This window comes from Mustela erminea, chromosome 4 (genome assembly GCF_009829155.1).
Source record: "Mustela erminea isolate mMusErm1 chromosome 4, mMusErm1.Pri, whole genome shotgun sequence".
NCBI classification, from domain to species: Eukaryota; Metazoa; Chordata; class Mammalia; order Carnivora; family Mustelidae; genus Mustela; species Mustela erminea.
Window position 1 is genome coordinate 2,221,716 of NC_045617.1, and position 20,118 is coordinate 2,241,833.

General features: G+C 54.0%; 1 protein-coding gene across 5 annotated transcripts in view; it reads right to left on the reverse strand.

Annotated features, from left to right (window-relative positions):
* Positions 1 to 285: 285 nt before the first annotated feature.
* CEP43 (centrosomal protein 43) overlaps positions 286 to 20,118 on the reverse strand; it is a 29,581-nt gene continuing 9,748 nt past the window's right edge. The window contains exons 6-13 of one of the 5 annotated variants that reach the window (XM_032338500.1): positions 19,332 to 19,412; positions 16,871 to 16,930; positions 9,383 to 9,609; positions 7,387 to 7,499; positions 5,779 to 5,847; positions 3,453 to 3,492; positions 2,521 to 2,617; positions 286 to 1,420 (exon numbers count right to left, since the gene is read on the reverse strand). In XM_032338500.1, coding sequence (XP_032194391.1) covers positions 1,346 to 1,420; positions 2,521 to 2,617; positions 3,453 to 3,492; positions 5,779 to 5,847; positions 7,387 to 7,499; positions 9,383 to 9,609; positions 16,871 to 16,930; positions 19,332 to 19,412 — 762 coding nt within the window. In that variant the 3' untranslated portion in view covers positions 286 to 1,345. The other 4 variants (XM_032338503.1, XM_032338502.1, XM_032338505.1 and 1 more) reach the window with 4 other exon arrangements.

Consider the following 20,118-nt stretch of genomic DNA (forward strand, 5'->3'; position numbering starts at 1 on the left):
ACACACCACGCGCACACGCCGGCAGGACGGAGGTCGGAGGCCACAGCGCGAGGACAGACGGACAGAGCCGCTCCCGGGCCGCGCGGGCCCACTTTCTGTCCCACTTCCTCTTGGCGCTCACGGCTGGGTTCCACTGTGACGTTACACCAGCACGCTGTTGTGTCACATAATCGCAGCCCTCACAGACAAGCACCCAGCGAGCGCCTCCGTGACAGCGAGGCGGGCAGGAACTGAAAAACCTGCGCTAGAACCACGAGGTCTGCTCACTCACTGAAACCAGTCGAGTAGGTCTAGTTTACTCTTTATTAATAAAGGTGACTTTTAATAAAAACAAACATAATTTAATTCAAATAAAAAATACAAACGTGGCGCACAATCACAGCTTCACGTCTGCATCACTCCCAGGGGCGAGGGCCAGCGACCCCACGGGCAGCAGCAAGCGGGAATGAGGCTGCCCACGGGCCAGCGGCGACTCGTCCTACGGGGCTGTGAGGAAGCCACGGACGGTGCCCAAAGCGTGGCCCACGGGACATGGTCTTAGGCCATTACTACTGTTAAGGTCCAATTCGGATTTTAACACGACCGACTCACAGACGGAAAGAGAAGCCCTCTCGGTGCTTCCAGATGCGTTCTGGAATTGGTTTCCAGGCATCTTTACACCCAGTGAATTACAACGATAAAGACGACAGTTTGGGGACCAACAGCTTCTTCTGCAGACAGGGGAGGCGACCACGGATGCTGCTGGCGACAACTCGTGGATTAAAAGTCGTAACGACCCTAGATTTCTTCAAAACAAGCAACACTAGCGCACACAGGAGTATTTAATATAACCTTATCGGTCTAACAACCCTTCCAGACGGAAGGAAATCCAAATAAAGCAGACGTGTCAACTCTCACTTCCGGTAATAAGCTTCAGGCCGCTCTGCGACCAGGGACACCACACCGACGGTCACGTATGCTTTGTCCTGGCTGCTGAAGCCACACACACACGCAGAGCTGTGGGAGCCTGCAGCTTTATTGAGACCTTTCAGGGAGCTAGAATACTCATGGTTTCCCGGGTTCGCTCCTCGAAATGAAGCTGAGTTGTCGGTAATCAACTTCCACAGACAAATGTGTAGCCAAACCAAATTAAGAACAGTGTATCTTCCACAAATGGCCTCAAGTAAGAAGCTTTCGTTGAGTATAATGAAAACTTAATTTTTAAAAATATCTGCAGTCTTTTTGAAACACAAGGCACCAACAGGGAGCAGACATTCCAGCAAAGAGTGATTGTCTGGAGGGAAAAAAATGGAAGTGATCAGAGTCCTTTGTCCTTTGTTGATGAGAACACTTCTTTCTTTCTCGTCTATGCAACATCTTCCAGATAATCGGCAACGTCACTGAGCTGGGACACGGTCAGGTCCTGTGTCAGGTCATCAAGCTTTATGGTTCAAAAGAAGGAGAGAACCAGTATCAGAACGCAAGCAGAGTCATAAACAACCCTTACGATACGCTGCTGTAACTTGACTAGCATCTTGCGCTGCACAAACTGCTTCACATTCCGAAGTCCCTCCGTCTCTCCCTCTTCCCCTATTTTGCTATCTGTGAGAATTACCAAAAGACTGAGCTAAGAGCCAGACTGCACCACCACCACCACCACAGCGTGCTGACACAGCCCGGCTGCAGCCCGTCCGGTGACGAGGCGGACCGCGGCGGCCTCCGGGGTGGGCGTGAGGGCCAGGTGGGAGGCAGACCACCGACGCCGACCCGTGTCGGGAGTTCTGACTCAAGCTTACCCACAACCCTGGGAGGCAGACATTCCCACCGGCACTTCACAGACACACCAGCCCGGGACGCAAGGCCAAGGCTTGCCCAAGAACCGCAGTGCACGGCTGAGCATGGGCCGGGGTGGTGCCGGCTCAGACATGCGGTGTCTGTCAGCAAACACTGCCTCTCTCACAGGCCTTCTCGGCTGCTAATCCCCAGACGGCCACAAGCTCGGACTCCCTCCTCATGCTGGGAGGCGATGTTCACCTCCAGGCTGCAGCGACCTCTAACCCAAGATGCCCGAGGGGCCCTCACCCGAATAGGCCGCAGCTTTCTGTGGGCATGACGGGAGATGCTGAAAGGCTCGCTGACCTCTTCTGTGCAACACATCTCAGTACACGCCCCTGCCTGCCTAATAAAAAGGTCAAATGTGGCTCTGCAGGACGGACCCCTAACCATGGAGCCTGCGTCCACTGTCCTGTCCGCGCCGGCCTCTGCACCAGCCCTGACCCGCGGCCGAGACGCCGCACCCCTCCTCCATCACACCGTCTCGTCCGCGCACTGAGGTCTATCCTCTTTCCTGCCTTCCCCAAACAGGACTCTCGCGCCCGCTGACTGCACCGCTGAGGTGGCCAGTTCTGACTCCAGAACCTGGGCCAGGAAGGGTCATGTCACAGCCTTCAACTGCCTTTCTGTAACTGGTGACCCTGTACAGTCGCCCCCGGCAAGAGATGCAGGCGCAAGCGGCCTCCGCGGGCCACGGCCGCGCCGTACTTTGTCGCTGGTGTTGAGGTCCTCGATCCCCACGGAGAGGTCCTCCTCAATCTCTTCCCCGACACTGAGCTCACTCTTCTCTGAGCGGTGGCTGGTGCTGGTTCGAGAGAAAGACAAGGAGGAGGAACACTGAAAATAAACATTTACATAAAATACGATAAAATGATACTCAGTCTCACGAATTTCCTACGAATTATCCCACTTGATCCTTAAAGTAACTTCATGAGCCAGAAAGAGACGCATCACTTTACGAGGCCAGAAGCAAAGACCCACAGAGGGGACACGGACACGAGGTCAGGAAGGTGCAAACCCAGATTTTTAATATTTCATCTACTACGTCATGCTACTTCTCAAAAAATGCTTATTAACTACTGTTAAAAAATAAACATAAATTCCTAACTGCGGGGGGGGGGGGTCTCTGTCAACGGCATAAAAATTCTGACTCTAACGTCACATTTCTAATCCTCTCCGTAACAAACACTATCTCCAAGCTATCAGGCACCTCGCTGGATTACACTGTCCCTACGTATGTAAAAAGGTGACCTGAGACGCCGTCTGCATCAGAACAGTAACTGGTGGGGCCGTTCTTAAAACTCGCCGTGTGCCCACCCCCCCCCACCCCGCCGCCACTGGACGTGGGGAAGCACGTGGGTCCCGGAGACCGGCCTCCTCGGAGCCGCTCTGCGTCACTTCCCGGGGCCTCAGCTTTACCCACTGGCCCCAGGCTTCCTGGACGGAGCGCGTCTGCTCACTCTCTACGGCCAAACTAAGGCCTCCGAGCCCAGCGTGCAGATCCGCACGGATGGCCTTCCCCCACCTGCGATCAGCACGGACGGGCGCGTGTAACGCACGAACACGGGCACGAACGGAATCCTGTCACCGCCGGGTCACAAACTGCCCCGACGCCTGTGCCGCCCGACCCGCGCTCTCACCTGTTGAAGTCGTCAGCGTAGTCGTCGTCCTCTCCGGTCCCTGCCGAGTTTAGGAAAAGACACGTCACGCTGGTACCAACACGCTCCACAACTCATCTGCGACCACACACACATTTCCTCCGGGGAAAAACTACATTAACGCATTCTACTGCAGCATTAAAAAAGAAGTCGCCAGGATCAGAAAGACTGTTTTTAACCACACACGGTATGAAAGCGAATGACCAAACAAAGTGCCTAGGCAATAATAAAAATGTCACGAAACGTAGTTAATACCTGGTCTTTTCTTCCAAGTCCCCCAAAATCTAATCCGTTGTATGTTTACTATTTGTAAAGTCATTTCAGATTAAATGATGTTATATTCATGATAACAGCAAGTTATCATAACTGCTGTACTTTTCTTTTAAAGATTTTTGGTCAGAGAAAGAGAGAGAGAGGGTGAGGGACGGAGCAGCAGCAGCAGCTGGGAGACGCAGAGGCCCCGCTGAGCCGGGGGCCCGATGGGGAACTTGAGCCCAGGATGCCGGGATCATGACTGAGCAGAAGGCAGACGCTTCACGGACTGAGCCCCGCAGCGTCCCTGTTACCGACACTGTCAACTCCGCACAACCCGCAGAACGTTCAAAGGCTCACGAAGTGTGAAGAGGCAGGAGAGCCAAGTGAACGGGAGCATCTCCGTGAGACTCAACGACTTCAAATTCCGGCTCCAGCTACGAGGTGCTCTCGGCCCGTGGGAGAACTAGGTAACCCTCCTCGGCCGTCTCCTCGGCTGTGATGATGGCCAAACCCACACCAGACACGGGCTCGTGTCACGATCCAGCAGGCGCAGTGCTGGGCCCACAGCCTGCGACGCAGCCCACCCTCCGCAGAAGGCAGCGGGACGCGGAGGCCGCAGATGGCCGGGGCAGCGTCCCGCGGCGGAAGGGCATCACCTCTACGCCTTGCAAACTCCCCTCCACATCGCCTGAGGGACACGTGAGGAAAGCGGACGTGAACCTCGAGGCGAAAACACAGAGGCCCACAAGAGCCATCCTGCCCAGGGACGCCCTGCACGTGGGAGACACATGGATATGGGGCGGCCGCCCGAGGCAGGGCGCAGACCACGAGGAGGCGGCCGGCTGGGCAGCCAGCTGGGCTCGGGGGACACTGGTGTGGGTACAAGACGGCATCTACACAGACACGTCACTGAGGGGTTCAAGCACCCGGCTAGCGAGACAAGACAGTCCTCTCCCACTAAAGCCATCATCACTTGATGCATCTGTCAGATAGTGTGCGACTCCCAGGCACCGAGGTACAACCCTGAGTAAGGGGTGTTCCTAGCCTCAAGGAGCCTACCCCGCAGTGGAGAGAGAGGCAGCCAACAGCCAGACAAACCAGACGCTGTTCGAGAGGCTGGAGAGAACTTTCTGAGGGGAAACCTACAGAAGGTACCAGACGTACAAATTATGGGGAAAGGGAGCTCTATGAAGAAACAGACGCCAAGGCCCAGAGTCGGGCAGGGGCAGTGATCCGGGAAGCAGTGAGAAGTCGACACATCCTCCGGAGCGCGTCTGCGGGCAGAGAGCGGAGACCAGACGACGGGCGAGGAGAAGGGCTGACGGGGGCCACCAAGCCTGGCAGGTCATGCTCGGGACTTTAGCCAAAATGCAAAGGGGGAGGGAGGTGTGGAAGAGAACCGGGAAGTGACGTGTGATCTCCACTGGCCGTAACATCCAAGCCCCGCGGGGACAACTGCACTGGGGAGGGCGCGCCTGGGTGCGGCAGTGGCTGCGGGTCTCAGGGTCGCAGGATGGAGTCCCACATCCGGCTCCACACTCGGGACGGGGCCTGCTTGAGGGACTCTCCCTCCCCGTCCAGGCCGCCCACCACTCACATACACTCGCAAGTAACTCTTTAAAAATAAAAAAGGGACTGCCTTTGCACAACCCGTCGTCGGTCTGAGCGGAAACCTCTCCCCTTGGCCCTGCCCCACAGGTGTTGGCAGAGAAGTTACTTCCTAGATGAAGCCTTTCCAGAAAGCCTAGGCCAGGGTAAGCCCCCCTACCACCCACTTTCACACCGTGCGTCTGGACTCTCAAACCCAGGCATCCGTTGGCACCCGTCTGATGCAGGTCGTCCCCACCAGAACCCGAGCTCCACAGGGAAGGTCTGCGGTCTGCTGCTCTCTCCAGGCCCGGCACACGGAGAAACCCGAGATTCACGAAAACCACCCGAATATCCCATCGCCAAGCGCCAAGCGCTCACTCCAGGCTAAGCCATTTCATTTGCGCTTTCATTCTAAACAAGATCGCCCTCAGGCAATCAGTGCTAAAATTAGAAATCTAGTTACCTAATCCAAGTGATCCAATTTTATCACTGACCAATTTCAGATCTTTTAAAACCGTGCTTCCTCGTTTACCTGTGAATGAAAAATATTCACATTAAATTGACTTTCAGAACACAACAATCTCTAAACCGCATCATTTCTCCTCAGCCTAGGGTTTATGAGTCAAATGTCCAAACCAAACACCAAGAAAGAATGACAGGCTCTGATGAGCGATGCGGACGTCAAGCCCCGCAGGCCCTTGCTCCCCACACACAACACCAGCCGTCACCGGCACCTGACCACCAGACTGTCCCGCGCCACCGTCTGCAACAAGTCTCGCCGGGCAGGAGTTCATTATCTCACCACGTTTACTTTCCTCTGAACTTCTCAATGTTGCTTTAATTTAATTGTTTTTCTATTTACCGAACTGACCTCACTGGTTATGCTTTCAGTCCCAAGTGCTCACTGTGCTGTCTACGTCTACAGCCCCGACCCGTGTTAGAGCGACGTGATCGCGCCGAGCTAGACTCCTGCTGCAAGTGACGAAGACGCGGAGAAAGCACGAGAGGGAAACTGCTGGGCCACAACGGCAAACACTCGGCGAGGTTGCCAGATGGCTAAAGGCAGCCACACATCACCTCGTTGCCTGCCCCAGCAAATCCTACAACCCCAAAACAGGATACAAAGAGGTTAGGAAATACTGCAAAATTATGCAAAATCACAAAAAGGTGTGCTTTTTAGAAAATGTTCTCAAAAGGGGCACATTTATACCCTGGACACACTGTCGAGGAAATACATTCGCTCTGATACCGTAAATGAAGTTCACCCACACACGTCCGTGTTTCCTGCCTGCAAGTCCCTGGTGTCTTGCTGCCGCCCGCATGCGGGGAGGGGCAGGAACAGAACGGCGGCCACGGCGTTCCACGTCTGCTGACCACACCTCTCTGCTACACGTGAACACACACGACAGAGCCACACTCCGAACAATGAAACCTTAACTGCATATGACAGAGACAGAGCTCGAGTAGGAGGCTGAGCAAAGTATGTCGGAGAAAGACAGACGCCGTGCGACTGGAACATGGGATTTAAGAAGCAGGTGATGGGGATTAGAAAACACCCATCATGGTGAAAAAAGTAAATCTAAAAATTCAAACACACACACACACACACACACACACAAACACAGAAAGAAAGTGATGCCAATAACCAAAGTGGGAAAAAAAACGATGTCGGACCCACATCACCGAAGACCAAATATGTGACGATTCCTACGATGATTCCTGTGGGTGGTATCACGGATTCTAGAAAACAAACTCTTAAAAACTGAATTTAAATCCTACTGACATCAGTCTAAATGTCCAACAACAGAGAAATGATTTAGAAATGTTAACTACATAAGGCAGCTAAAAAGTCAGTTTCCTGAAGGTACTTGATGGCACAGGAAGCACAAAACAAAACGAAGCCAACACGACCGTTTTGGAAAGTGATGAAAAGGACCATCGCTGGTCAAATTAGGGGCTCCTCCTGCACAACAGACAACCACGTGGTACTTCGTCAACCACGAGAAAGCACGTCCTGAGCCCTCCCGGTCCGCGCCGCCAGCCAACAGGCCCGGGGCTCCCAGGCACTCACCTTCAGAGTCCTTCAACGAGGCCGCTGCGGTGAGCGAGCTGGGTCCACTCTTCAAGGGGGGCGCGTCGGAGAGCGAGGCGAGGCTTCCTGCTGGCTTACCAGGTTCACTTCTCCTAACCGGAAACAAGCGCACAGTTGGAGGCCACGCTTACGTTCTGCCACTAGGGCACGAGCACCGTAACAGACCACGCACGCGCAGCGCTGGAGGGCGGCTGCCGCTTCGCAGACTCAAAACCAGCTCGGACGCCCGCGAGACAAGGCCGGCTGAGCAGCACCACCAGCGAGTCGCCGCTCGCTCTCCAGCTACATGGCCGCTCGCCGTCTCCGTGTCCATGGTTTTTATTGGAAGCCCCTCCCAGGGCCCGGCAATGCAGGCCAGGGTCAGCACGGAGGTGACCGGCACAGCTGTATCACGGGCAAAGGCACCGCAGCCCCAGCAGCCGACCTCCCCAGCAGCCCTGCGCATCCGTCCCGCCACTTCCTGCCTCCTGCCCCGCACCCCCCACGCCGGCGGGCACCTTCCCAGGCTGCTGCCGGCACACCTCGCCCCCCACCCGCCCGTAAGTGCGCCCATAGGCTCCCTCCTTGCAGCAGACAGCCTCAGCAAGGGGGCACCCCGCACCCTACACATAGCACCGGGGGCCTACGCCTCCCCACCCCCGCACAGCACCCCTCTCCTCTAAGGCAGGCCCGTTCTCCGCAGACGCGCACTGCGAGCTCCCACTGCGGTTTCTCGGCGCTGCTCCTCCACAGCCCTGAACAGCACAGCCTCTCCAATACTTGGCTACTTTGTCCCCTTCCCCCCACGCCGAACCCACGATCCCATGATCCTTGCCTCCAGGCTGCTGTGGGACCAGGCTCCCTTTCGGAACGTAGCTCCAGGTCCACTCGGGCCTCCCCCGTCCCGAACACCTCTCCTCTCGGTCCCTTTCCTTCCTCCTCCTCCTCCTCCCCTTGCTCACCTCCAGGGGCCGCTCACTTCCCAGGTGACCACCTCTGGGTTCCTGGGGCAGTAGGATCAAACACGGAGACCCCTCCCCCCGCCCCACGGCCGGCTTCACCTCTGCGTCGGCCACCTTCCCACCCCGACCCGTGAGACAAGTGCCCCACACCGTCCCCTGGCCCACCCGCGCAGCCCCTACCCCCCCACGCTTCACCTGCGGCTGAAAACCCTGGTCTTCCACCGTCCGGTTACTCGGCTGAAAACCCTGGGCTGCCCTTGATGTCACTTTATTCTCCAACACTTAGCAACAAATCCTTTTGGATTGAGCCTCAGAAGACATCCCCAAACCACCTGTTTCTCACCACTTTTGCCATCAACACTCACCCAGAGAACACCGACAACTGCTGGAGACCCAGCAGCCCAGTGAGCTGGTCGCTGTGCGGCTCAGACCCTGGGGCTCCCAGCGTCCCCGAAGGGCACAGCCACACTCCTACCAGAGTCAACGCCGTCCCCACCAGAGCCCGTTCCCACATCCGCCCCAGGCGTGCTCTGACCGGTCGCCCTCCTCTGCCTGCTGCTCACCCTCCCAGAGCTCCGCTGTCGTCCTGGTTGCCTCTCACGAACTTGGGCTCTAGGCTCCACCGGCCCCTAGAAGGGAGGCACTCCCTGACCTGATCCCTGACCTCACCCCCGGGGCCTGTCACTCCGGCCGCACCCACCCACCGCACGCGGGGGCTCTCGTTGCCTCTGTCCGCAGAGCGCAAGCTTCTGGAGGCGGGGCTCTGCCCGTGCTCTGACCGGCCGGGCCGCGCCGGAACGCACCCGGCACAAGACGGGCTCGCGCAGTCGACACTTCCCTCCAGAAATCCTGATTATCTAGTTTTATCCCCAGCTGGAATTGTTTCACAACATAAAAGTCTCTAAGGACAGAAAATGGGACTTACTTATTCAATAATTACAGAAGCTTCAGTAGCTCATTTTTAAAATATAAAATATTAAGGAACCGTATTTTTAAGCCTCTACTTTGCTAATCCCAAACCACAGTTTACTCACCAACCGTAAGTTTTTTCCGGTTTAGGAACGGGATCGTCGAAGAAAGAATCTCCTTCCGTATCGCCTTCGTCCGGACAAAGACCAGCTTTGTCTTTGACATCTAGACTTTTGTTACTTAAGAAAGATCCAATTTTGGTTTCATGGGCCAGCAAGTGGAGGCCGCTTCTGCTCTTTGGTTCTGATGAGGAGACGCTCGTGTCACTCTGACTGGTATCACTGCCGGCCTTCTAGAAAGAGAGAATGGGACAGGCCGGAGATCTTCTTGGTGAAATGAACACGAGTGCGCTACGGTACGTAGCAAATGTCACGCAAACATACGCGGATCTGTGTCTACATGTACAAGTGAGGGGGGCGAGCAACCGCAGGACCTGACCGTCTCCCCCAGGTCGTGCACAGCCAGCGTCTGAAGGAGAGGCGTGGACGGTGCTGTGTTCATGCCGCCCTCCGACTCCCACTAACTGGAGATACCTTCACCTACAGCCTTTACAAACAAACCTCCCCACCTAAAATTAACTTCTGCATTCCTCTTAGGTGCACATCACTCCTTCAACAATGATCTTAGAAATCAGTAAATTTCCCACTTGGAGAAAGGAGAAGGCATTACTAGGAGCGAAGGTAGATCAGTTCCCATAAATGAGCCAAGTATTAAAACGAAGTGCCCGTCAGTAAAAACAGCAATTTTCCACCCAACACAAACACAACAGGTGTCAAGGTGAAAGATGTGGCCTTGCTCACCACCGTCCGAGGGCACACAGGCTGCTGAAAGCACTGGTCTGAGTCAGACTCTCAGCTAACTTCCTCTCGTCCGGGCACCCAGGCAACACAGAGGGCTCTGGGCCCCTTGACTCTGTCCCGCTAATCTGGTGACACTGACACAGAACAGGCCGGTGCATCTCCTGCTGCATGACGGCGTGTTACCCTCTGCTTGGTCAGACTGTCTACGTCAGTGACAGACATGACCGCAAACACCACCAACCAGGCTGGTCACAACAGAGGGCGCAGACACTTCCAGAGAGCCCTCCCGTCCACCCGCAGGTCATGTCCTTCTCCCCCTCAACAGCGGCCAAGGGTGCGGGGGGCAGGCTGGGGCTTCGCCGCGGACACGGAAGAGGAAACATGCAGACATTTCAGTTCCATGCCCAGAAAGTGAAAAGGTCTGGAGCTTGGCTCTTAACACCGATGTCACACTGTTCAGCTGACTCATATGAAATTGTAGTTTCTGTGGGTTCAAACGGATGATTTCCCCAGCCTCGGCCTCACACCCAGGACAGGGCCGTGTGTCTCTGACATCTGGGCTGTGCGAGAGACTCTCCCAAGAAGCGCGTGGGGCAGGCCAGCCTTGTCCTACCACTAAGCACACGATCCTAAGGAACTAAAGCTTCACAGGCATGAGTGACCCCAAGATTTCAAGCAGAGTCATCTTTCCCAAACCTGACTAGCGCTGAGAGCTGAGAAAGAAGGCATGTGCAGCTGGGGAGAAGGTTCTGGAGAAGACACTCCCCGAGGACAGCCCTTCACTACGTGCAGGCACGGAATGGGGCGTGTGTACGGAGATGCGCGTTTCCCCTTCCACGCCAGGCAGCGGCCCACTGAGCGGACGGCAGGCCAGACTATGCTACAGGGCTTCGGGGGCCCTGGACACCGCTGCGTGTTCCCGAAGTTATCAGTACAGAGCAGCCGATTTTCCTAAGGGACACGTCTGGAAAAATAAACACCAAGTTACCATCCCTTAGACGACACTGGGTATTTTCAGAGGGCGGAAACATTTTACAACTTCCTAACGACTTTCTTGAAATTCTCCGCTCTGAGCAAACACAGAGAAGCCACGACCATCCGCGCGGTCCTCGTCCAGGCCCACAGCAACCTGTACTTACACATGTCGAACACTGGTTTTACATCTTTTCAAAGACCTATGCATTTGGAAATATAAACCAAATCTTGTGATATTTAAACCCATTTCCAATTACAGATCCTGAGAGATCTACTCTCTCCTCAGAACACTCCTGTGAAGCAAAATGGCATGTCCATGAAGAGCAACTTTACAAAGACCGTAATCGTCCCAATAAAGTCGGCCTTCCCCGTGAAGTCACACACGACCAGCACGACTTAAGTCCCCATGATGAACCACCTAAACTTGTAACTAACATCTACCCAGGACTAGTTTCGACTGATTTCAGCAACAGCCCTGCCAGAGGAATGAAGGCTAGTTTGAGGAAGACGAGTTTCATGGACAATCACACTCCCATGTTCAGCAAAATATATATTTTGAAAAACAATAATCAGTTCTAGAACTCTAGTTCTAGGTATCTAGGGAGTAAAATCTGAAAACACTTGATCTGTCTTGGAACTCTTCTCAAAATCCATTTCTAAACCACACGGAACTGTGTGCTTCTAACTATGCTATCTGTTCACCAAAAGGACTGCTACTCCGCTGGGTTACTGAGAACTCCCTAAACTGAATTCCAAGTCAGTTTTAGGTTAGGAAAAACTCACACACAAGAAAGACTTATCAAAATATCTATAAATTACCATGCAAGTACTACAGAACTTCAAGAGCCATTTCCAGGCAGGAAATCCAAATCTTTTGGGCAATAAGAAATCAAGTCATGACATAAGCCCTGGGATCTGTTTTAAAAACCTTCGAAGTGCTAAGGCATTGTCCGGGGTTTTTTGTTTTTGTTTTAATTTCTTTTCAGCATAACAGAATTCACTGTTTTTGCACCACACCCAGTGCTCCATGCAATCCGTGCCCTCTCTAATACCCACCACCTGGTACCCCAACCTCCCACCCCCTCCCTGCCCCTTCAAAACCCTCAGATTGTTTTTCAGAGTCCATAGTCTCTCATGGTTCACCTCCCCTTCCAATTTCCCCCAACTCCCTTCTCCTCTCCATCTCCCCATGTCCTCCATGCTATTTGTTATGCTCCACAAATAAGTGAGACCATATGATAACTGACTCTCTCTGCTTGATTTACTTCACTCGGCATCATCTCCTCCAGTCCCGTCCATGTTGCTACAAAAGTTGGGGATTCATCCTTTCTGATGGAGGATACCCCATAGTGTATATGGACCACATCTTCCTTATCCATTCATCCAAAGAACCAAGGGCGTCTTGGTTCTTTCCAGTTTGGCGACTGTGGCCATGGCTGCTACGAACGTTGGGGTACAGATGGCCCTTCTTTTCACTCCATCTGTATCTCTGGGGTAAATACCCAGGAGTGCAATGGCAGGGTCACAGGGAAGCTCTATTTTGTCTCACCTCTTTGCTTCCAACAGTGCTTAATTCTAGCTACACAGATTCTCCCTGACTCTCAGCACCAGCTTCTCCACAGCTCGGCCAGAGGGAGGCAAGTAGCTAACTGTGTGTCTAAGACAAGGACTTGCCTTGGAATTCACCACCTAGACAGCCTCACAGGCCTCAGTGATTAGGGTTACAGAGTCCCCCCAGGAAGATGAAGCCCTAATGCCCAGACTTCAGAGCGCCCCTCACTTACACACAGTGTCACGACCAATGCGACTAGTTACACTGGGCCAGGCTACAGGGGGCAGGCCCCTACCCCACTGTGCCCAGTGCCCAGCAGGCGAGGATGCTCGGGGAGAACACAGGTGAACAGGACGGCAGGGACGGGTGAAGGGTATACCAGGCAAGGGACACCTGGGACCCTGGGCAAGACTGTCCCCCCAGCCCGGAGGAGGGACAGCTGCGCAGATGCCTGATCTCCAGCCTGCAGCCTCCAGAAGCGTGGTTTAAGTCACCAAATTCATGCACCTTCTCACAGCCCTACGTACAGGTGTTTAAAATGAAGAACTAGAACCTATGATAAACTTTGTCTTTTCAGAAAACCAAAAGACCTACTGAATGGCACAAAAGCAGGCATTAAATTCCCTTAGAACAATCTCAAGGCTAAAACTTCATGGTGAATTAGTACAAAGTTGCAAGAAAGTTTGAGTATATACATAATGGTCTACAAGTTCACTTACACATCTGGATTTCAGTCACTTCTAGATTAACAGCAAATGAACCTCACAGAGAAACAAGTGTCATATTGAAAATAACTACGTGGCTCTCTGGTCAGCAGGGAGCCTGCTTCCTCCTCTCTCTCTCTCTGTCTCTGCCTGTCTCTCTGCCTGCTTGTGATCTGTCAAATAAATAAATAATCTTTTAAAAAGAAAAAAAGAAAAAAAGAACCATGAATTTCCCAAGAGCCAAAATGTGAATTATCACCAGTGTCTTAAGAACCTAAAAAATGAATTTTATTTTTCTAAGCTCGTAACAGAGAAACATCAAAGCTAAAAAATACCCCAGTTTTGCATTAGTATTTAAAAATGCACAGTATGAATTCCCTCCTCAACCACACCTCAAGGCCCCAGCTCCCCTCTCCCACCCCGCCAGAAGTGTTTTCTTGACCCATGATTTAAACAATTTTACGACAGTTCTAAGACACATTTTTTTAAATTTATTCACCTAGAACATACACTGTGGAATTCTAGAACCACAAAACAAACATTTAAACTCCTCTAAAAACTCAGTTTTTCTAGAAAACCTCTGTCCCTCTGCTCTACGGACGATCCGTCACTGCTGCAGACGCCCCTTACCTCTGGCTGACACCAGACTGCGCAGCCGCTCGGCTCTGTCCCCCATCCCGGCAGAAGCCTGGGGGCAGAGGATCCGAAGTAGCCAGGCACTAGGGCTGTGGGCTCAGGGCCAGGAATGCTGCTCACCGGAGTGTACAGTCCATCCCGCCTGGGGCTGGGGCGGAGTAAGGGAATGACTGTACTTGGTTCACCTAGAAAGCCCTGGGGGAGAAAGACCCACAAATGTGGGCCCCCCTCCTCCGCCCGCAACACACTTACTCCGTGGTCTGCATCACAGCCCTCATCAGCATCAGCGGGGCTTAGGCCAGAATTTTAAAAACCAGGAACAACAAATTAAAAAAGTCCTTTTTTAGGAACTTGAAGCAAAAAATACCTCAACAGGTACAGTTTGAAAAAACCTGAGAGCTGATCATGAAAAGGATGATCATTCCTATTACGTTACATAATACAAAGAGCATCTTAGTCTAAATATTAAAACAAGAAACATCTAGGGGCACCTGGGTGGCTCAGTGGGTTAAGCCTCTGCCTTCGGCTCAAGTCATGATCTCAGGGTCCTGGGATCGAGCCCCGCATCGGGCTCTCTGCTCAGCGGGGAGCCTGCTTCCTCTTCTCTCTCTCTGCCTGCCTCTCCTCTCTGCCTACTTGTGATCTCTGTCAAATAAATAAATAAAATCTTTAAAAAAAAAAAACAAAAAACAAGCAACATCTAACTGTTAACTAGCCGGCCGACGTTAGCGGCCCTACCCGACGTCTGCTGCCCTGTGCGACGGGCACTGTCCTCCCTCAGCCGAGTGGCCCCACGTCCGGCAGGAGGAAAGTGTCTGCGAGGAAGCAGAGCAGTCCGGAGGCCAGCTGGGGGGGACTGTTCCCATCCGGTCAGGAAGTTTCGAGAAACACCCCCCGGGAACGCTTCCCCACCTCGGCCTCCGACGCCCACATCCCGCCGTCGCCGAGTCCCTACGGTAACAAGCAGCAGCCCCGTAACAGGGCTTCGCGCCCAGCCTAGGTTCCCTCCAGCCCTGTGCGCTGCTGTGTGTGCGGACAGGGCGACGACAGCAAGTGCCAACCGCCTACTCACTCGCACGCAAGCACATGCACGCAGGCACACACACACGCACAAGCGCGCGCACACACACACGCTCTTTACAGTTCATTTCTAACACAAGCACCGCCTCTCTGAGAGCCCAGATCACCTTCCGGAACATGACACGTAAGGAGGCCTCTGGGCGGCGCACCGGGCGCCTGGCAGGCAGGGTCACCCGTGAGAGCCCACACAGCCGGCCACGCCACCGCGCCCCGGAGCACGGCCCCACCACACAGGCAGAAGGCATGGGGACCCCCCCCCCGTGCTGAGAATGCTGTGGCCCCGGGGACCGCACGGCGACCGGGCCGAGCAGCGCGGCCGAGGGCACTGGCTCCGGGCTCACTGCGGCCGGACGCGCGGCCACAGCACACGCTGGGAAAGGCACCTCCGGACGAGAGCAAGGAAGGAGAAGGGAAGGCTTCAAGGTGACTCGGGCTCTTGGGTCAAGAATACAAGAAACGAACCAAGAGAGGCCAGACGGCGGCCCACGAGCCAGGGCAGGGCCCGCCCGGATCCCTCAGCCCCCGAGGTCAGCGCCCCCGAGGGCCGCCCCCGCAGAGGGAGGGAGAAGTCTGGGCCACATGGCCGTGGGGTGCAAAGTGACGATTCGTCTTTGAACGTGTTCTTGGTTTAGAAGATCCGGAGCCTTCCAAAAGTTGGAACCAATAAACGATAAAAACGTAAGGCCATGAGGTACGCTTCTAACTTTCCTCACAAGTCTGAGAAACTGATCCGAAGTATCTTTACAAACATGCCATCGCGTATTCTCAGTCCTCTTTCTGGAGGAGGGTCTCGGCGCCCCATCAGACCGTCACCAGCGCAGTGGGGCCCGCGACCCGCCTCGCCGCAGCCCTGCAGCCAGCAGCTCCCGCCAGGGAACGGGCCGCACCTGCTTGCTAAGTAACCTCCCGAGTCTCCGCGGGCGGGAACACGAAACACCTGAACAGAGTAACGGAGCAGAGTAACGGGCACAGAGTTCCGGTGAGACCACCAGAACTAAAGCCAGCTACTGCAGCAAATACAATTTCTTTAAAAATTGTATTTTTAATTTAATACAAAATTTAATACAAAATAATCATTTAACTTTGAAGGTCTTCCATAGGCTACACATCAAGCGTCAGAAGAACCGAAGACTCTCCCGGCACCAAACGTGAAGTGTCTTATTCCAAACAAGTGTGAGCGCAGTGATTAGCGCATTTAAGACCCGCAGTATTTACATGTTCAAAGCAGCGCACCAACTGGCTTGTGGATTTCTGGCACGTTCCGGGAGGAAGACGAGGCAGCCGAGGGCCCACCGCCGCAGAGCTGGCCCAGGCCTGCACGGCCCCGCAGGTCCCCCGGGAGCCGGGGCTGCGAGGGAAGCCTCCTCGACCGGCGGGCTCGGACACGCTGCCGAAGGCTCAACACTCACAAAAATGTCTTGAAAGAAACGAAGTGTGGCCTTTAATTTATCAACTCTAACTTACCCAAAAAGTAGTTTCTCTGTTTACCTCAGATGAAAATCTTAACATGAAGAAGATGTATACACACCCGTCTGCTCAAAAGGAAAGTACCTACTCTGCCAAGAAAAGAAGGAATTCTCAAACTGACAGCACATCTGTAAAATCCCACAGTATGATTTTCACCTGGGTAAAAATGTTTTAGGCCCCAAGGCTTGATCACAGGCTGACCACAGCCGGGACACAGCGACACCAGCACAGAGCACTGCGCCCGGGTCCAGGAGCGGGCTGGGGCCCACAGGAGGCCGGCAGAGCCGGCAGTCTGCCGCGGCACGGCTGCTTCTTCCCTCTGCCCCCTCAGCGTGTTACCTTGGCACCAGACTTCTGCCCGCTTGTCTTCTTCTTACCTTGTCCTTTATACCTTGGTATCTGAGCATGAGAATAAAATGACATTTTACTAAAAAGTATATATCTTTACAAAGAAACTAATCCGTAACCAAACTAATAAAATTTCCTATTAGAAAAGCTCTCAAGGGCGCGCCTGGGTAGCTCAGTGAGTTAAGCATCTGCCTCCAGCTCAGGTCATGTTCCCATGGTCCTGGGATCAAGCCCCAAATCTGTGTGGGAAGGGGGTCCCTGCTCGTGGAGAGTCTGCTTCTCTCTCCCTGATGCCCCCCCCGCTTGTTCTCTCCCTCAAGTAAATAAAATGTTTAAAAAAAAAAAAAGCTCTGAAGAATGGAAAACCTAATCAATATGTTCCTTTCTGAAAGCCACATTTTTTTTTCTCATTCCTTAACTCTCTTCTCCTCCCGTGGTTCACCTGGCACGTAACTACTGTGCCTCGCGGAGACTGGGTCCCACGGTCCCCCCACGGCCACCGGCCGCTGTGGGCAGAACCACGCTCCAGTTGGTGCTCCGTGGCAAAGCCAGGCCTGGCCTCCAGAGAAGCCTCCCTTAAGAGCTGCCCCAGCCTCCCCTCGCCTCGCCTGGGAGCACACAGAGCGGGTTTCTGCAGGTCGGGCCGGACCCTTGGCTTGGCCACAACATCCCACAGCCCCCGAGTGCTCTCCGTGGCGCCCAGCCTGGACCAGGTGTCCTGAGAGCCCACCATGATTCAAAGACCACCAAGAGAGGACAGACAACTGGCAAGGAAAAGGTGGGCAGAGTGCTGAGACCCCGATCCGCAACCTCAGAACTACAGGGAACTGCAGCTCCCCTGCCGCCAGGAGACCTCCTCTTGCCACGAGTCGGCCACTGCCCTGTGGGCACGGCCACGGCCCCCCACGGGCCTCCCCACCGCACCGGCAGCCGGCAGGGCAAGGAGCACGGGGGGCAGCTGGAGGACAGCTCGCTGCTCTCCAAGTCCACCTCTACAACGACCAGCACTTCTCTGTGTTTCAGGCAACAGATCCTAACTGACTTAAAGGATCCTCATCATAGTTCTTACATCTTGAAAATAAAATTTGTGTAGAGAAAATACATCAAAGACTTTACTCTGTCATCCTGAAGACACTCCCCGTGCAGAAGGTCCCTGCTGCTGCTCTGCTTCCCAGAATAACGATCTGCTACAAAGAGAACTTCCCAACAGCCCAGTGCTACAGGGACTGATCCTCTGGAAAATGTGTTAACTTTCACCCTGTCACAGCCAGACATGAGCAGAGGAAGCAAAGCTTTTTTACCGAGGCTCCTGTATCTGACAACTCACTTTTTAAATTTACTCACAACCTTGATCTCTCTGTAACCATGGTGACAGCCTCCCGGGAGCATGGAGGGAAACCCCCCCTCCCCCAGAGAAGGCTAACTAGATCTCGGAGCGGAGGGGCAGCTACAAACAGCATGACGGTCTCTTCCCTCGGCTGGAAATAAACCATATAATCCTTTGATTTCCAAACTGAAAACATGAAAAGGAGCAACACCATCAAAGACCCAGTAACCAAACCACAGGGCCTGTTCCCTGGTGTGTGAGTCCAGGCACCTGACAGAGAGGAACCCCCGAGAAGTCACCTCACTGCGGAGGTCCCGCTGTGGCCACGAGTCACGACACCAGCAGGCCCACACCAGGGCCCCACCCTCATCCTGCAAAATGGGAGTCACGGCAATGATCACCACACGCCTGACTCCGACCAGTGCTCGGGTAGGACTGCTCGGCTGTACCAACACACAGGGCGCTGCAACCAGGCCCGAGACAACACGTCCCCTAACGGGCACGTTCTATCCGCTCCTGGGACCCTGGACTTTCAATTCCAGTGTTCCGCTCGGCACTTTTCTCCAGTACATCAAACTCCTGCCACCAGAGGCCTTAATTTTACCAACCCATAAGCCACACACAGCCCCAGAGCACACACGTTTTATTATAAATCCTCCCAATAGCTCATTAATATAAAAAGCCATTACGATTTACAATTCTAAACTGGCCATCCATCTTCAACACTCAACATAATAATATTCTGGAACAACGGCCAGGAACCCAGTCTCCTAAAGCTAGGATTTATAAATGAAAAGTAAATCCTCTGCCAACTAAGGAAGAAAATTTCCCAAGTACCGAATGAGTCCCAAACCCCCACAATTCCGTGATTTAACACTGCGTTCCTTCCTAGGACACAAAATTCAAAACACTCCCAAGAGAACCCTTTTTAAATACATGCTTCGTTAAAGGGAGAAACGCGACGTCAAGACAGTGCACGGCACTTGCGCTACAAACAGAACCTGCACCCAGGAGGACGAGGAGGGGAAGCCGAGCCCCGGGGGGTCTGAGCGCAGAAGCCCCCCCGTGCCCGCGGCCCACCGGGGAGTCAGAGCGCAGAAGCCCCCATGCCCGCAGCCCACTCACCTTACTGGGATTGCTGTGAGCGCTGGTTTTGCCTTCTGGTGACTTTGGTGGAGAATGAACATCAGACAGTTCTAGTGCACCCTAAAACATTTCAGATTAAAACATATTTTAAAATAAAACATAAATATACTATTAAGCGTCAACAGAATTTTGGCATTTAAAACCACTATACAATATTGGTGTTTTGAACTTTCTAAATAATATAAATATCCTTATTAGATTTTCACCAATTGTACTCCAGCAAAAACAAAACACAACACACTTGGATTCTAATCACCCACACATCTGACCCCGTCACCCCGAACAGGCTGCTCCGTGCTGGGCTAAGCGCGCCCGGAGAAGCCCTCCCCGGGGGCCCCGCCGTGGGGGGCAGCCGGCCCCGGGACTCGCACGCACCTACTCGCACCCCCTCCGGCCCCGCTCCTCCTCCACTGTGCCGCGAGTCCCGAGCAGCGGCTGTCTGCGGACACGGGACACCCTGCAGAGGCCCTACCGCCGTCCTGCCCTCCTCTGCGCCGGCTGCGGTCCTCTCACTCCCAGAGCACGGACCGCACCGCACGGCCCCGCACGGCCCCGCACGGCCCCGCGCACAGCATCACAAAACCGCCGCCTTCAGGGCACCTGCTGGTCCCTTCCCCGCACTATGCTGAATGCAAAGAAGAAAGGTTTCAATGTTTCTTAGACGGAAACGACCTCCTGAGATTCAGCCACGACCCCGTTACAGCTCTGTGAGCGCGTGCTATCAAATGTTGGCTATTTGATATGAGAGTCCCACCTCGACTCCAGC